This window comes from Watersipora subatra, chromosome 2, assembly GCF_963576615.1.
Source record: "Watersipora subatra chromosome 2, tzWatSuba1.1, whole genome shotgun sequence".
Taxonomy (NCBI): Eukaryota; Metazoa; Bryozoa; class Gymnolaemata; order Cheilostomatida; family Watersiporidae; genus Watersipora; species Watersipora subatra.
In genome coordinates this window covers 51,434,826-51,436,661 of record NC_088709.1, presented here as the reverse complement: position 1 = coordinate 51,436,661, position 1,836 = coordinate 51,434,826, and the positions used below count along the sequence as shown (strand labels likewise).

Below are 1,836 nucleotides of genomic sequence, written 5' to 3'. Positions count from 1 at the left end.
ACATGAAACAAATTCAAGATCTGTTGAGAAGTTCACACAGTACTAAATCAAATTCTAGCTGGACTACACTAGAAGCACTACACACAGTAGATAGCAAAAAGACATCACACACAGTGAATGGCTGAATAACGTCACATTTCAAAATTGAGCAAACAGTGCTGACTGGCTAACTGACTAGTAGATTTACTGGCTACGCTGACTGACTTAAAACAGGGAATCGTAGTCCTCGTAGTCAAATAATTTCTGTGCCTTCTCAACAGCTCCGATGTTAATCTTTGGGCAGGCAGGGACTTTTGCTAGACGACCGTTGCCCCCACATTTAAAACATGCGCGCCCTTTTGCTGGGTACTTGTGGTTAATCCGTTGCTCTAAACCACAATCACCACAGATTGCTTGTCCTTTGCTGAAACAATTCCTCTTGACTGCATTCATTTCAGATTTCACATCTGGAAGTGTAATCTGCTCTATAGCGACCTTGGCATTTGCTTCTTGCAATAACACACTAATATCAGTTAGCTTTGATTCCTCAAGTGCGATCAGCTTTGACCTCAGCATAGTGTCCCGCATGCCACATAGAAATTGTTCCACTAGGTTGACGTCCAGACTACTGGCAAACTCACATTGGCGAGCTGTCCTTTTCAAGCGGCTGACATATTCATTGAGATTCTCACCCAAAATCTGTCTCATCTCTCTGAATGAAAGTCGTTCCACAAGCCAGTGCTTTGACGTACCAAAGTGCTTGCACACAAGGTCAACTAGGCCACTGTATGTCAAATCCTTAGGCTTCTGTGGGGCTGCCAGATCTCGTATTGTATTGTATTGATAACCTTTCAAGCCCATGAGCAGCAAGTGCTGACAAGAGTCTCCCGTAACCTTGTTCGCAGCAAAATATATCTCCAACCACTCCAAATATGACTCAACACTCGTAGAGTTGTCCAATTCTGGCAAATTAGCCATGGCTTTATTATCCGGCATTCTCGCCGCCAATTTAGTGTATCAAGACTCCTGGTGGATGGCTAATTCAAGACTGTTTTATTTTTTTACATTACAAGCAATATATATGTGTATGCAAGTCATCAATGATTCACCATAGTGACGATTTCAGGTGCAAAGACAACAGCACAAAGAAACAAACATATTGCCACATTATTGCAATTGTTGACAGTATGATTCAGGTCGCATACTTGTGACCCTGATACACTATTGTGTACAGGTGGGTCCTACTTGCAGGTTCACAACTAATATGTTCAATGCCATACTTTAGTTCGGGCAAATCTAAGGTGTATACCAGTATGTTCTGTTGTTTTTTTCTTAGTAATTCAAATGGTACATGTATTTAACAATTATTTGTTTGCTCATTTCTATGTTTTTTGTAAAAATTGAACCTGGCATCTTAAAACAAATTGTAAAATTTTATAATGAATTCAGTGTTTTTAAAGCTGAGCGGAATGACATAAATACCATAAATTTAATAGAAGAAAGTCACCCCGGCCGCCAGGGTACCAGTGAAGCAATAGTAAACTGACTTACTTATCTGATAGATGTCAACTATGATGGACTAGTTGAGTCTTTGTAAGTAGTTATATATATTTACAACTGATTCTAAAATATGCTACTAAGACAAATGCTAATAGGTACAAATTGCTAAAATTGTTAACAGAAACATGAATATGAATAGTGGCAACTGTTTCTGCTTCATAAATGTGATGTATCAATTAGCATGCTTGTGTGTTAAAGATGTTGTGTCTGAGCGGGAATCCAGTCTATATATATAAATAATAAAGTTTGTATTGTCTGGTATATCAGGCTATAGCTATTATTAGCACACTGTATCTT

The 1,836-nt window shown here is 38.7% G+C and overlaps 1 protein-coding gene across 1 annotated transcript; it reads right to left on the bottom strand.

The window, feature by feature from the left end:
* Positions 1-204: 204 nt before the first annotated feature.
* On the bottom strand, positions 205-975 carry LOC137388304 (uncharacterized). The gene has a single exon (XM_068074793.1). The coding sequence runs from the start codon at positions 973-975 to the stop codon at positions 205-207; it is 771 nt and encodes a 256-aa protein (XP_067930894.1).
* Between the last annotated feature and the right edge of the window lie 861 nt (positions 976-1,836).

Coding starts and splice junctions, on each gene's coding strand:
- LOC137388304 (XM_068074793.1), bottom strand. CDS start 975: ATGCCGGATAATAAAGCCATGGCTAATTTGCCAGAATTGGACAACTCT.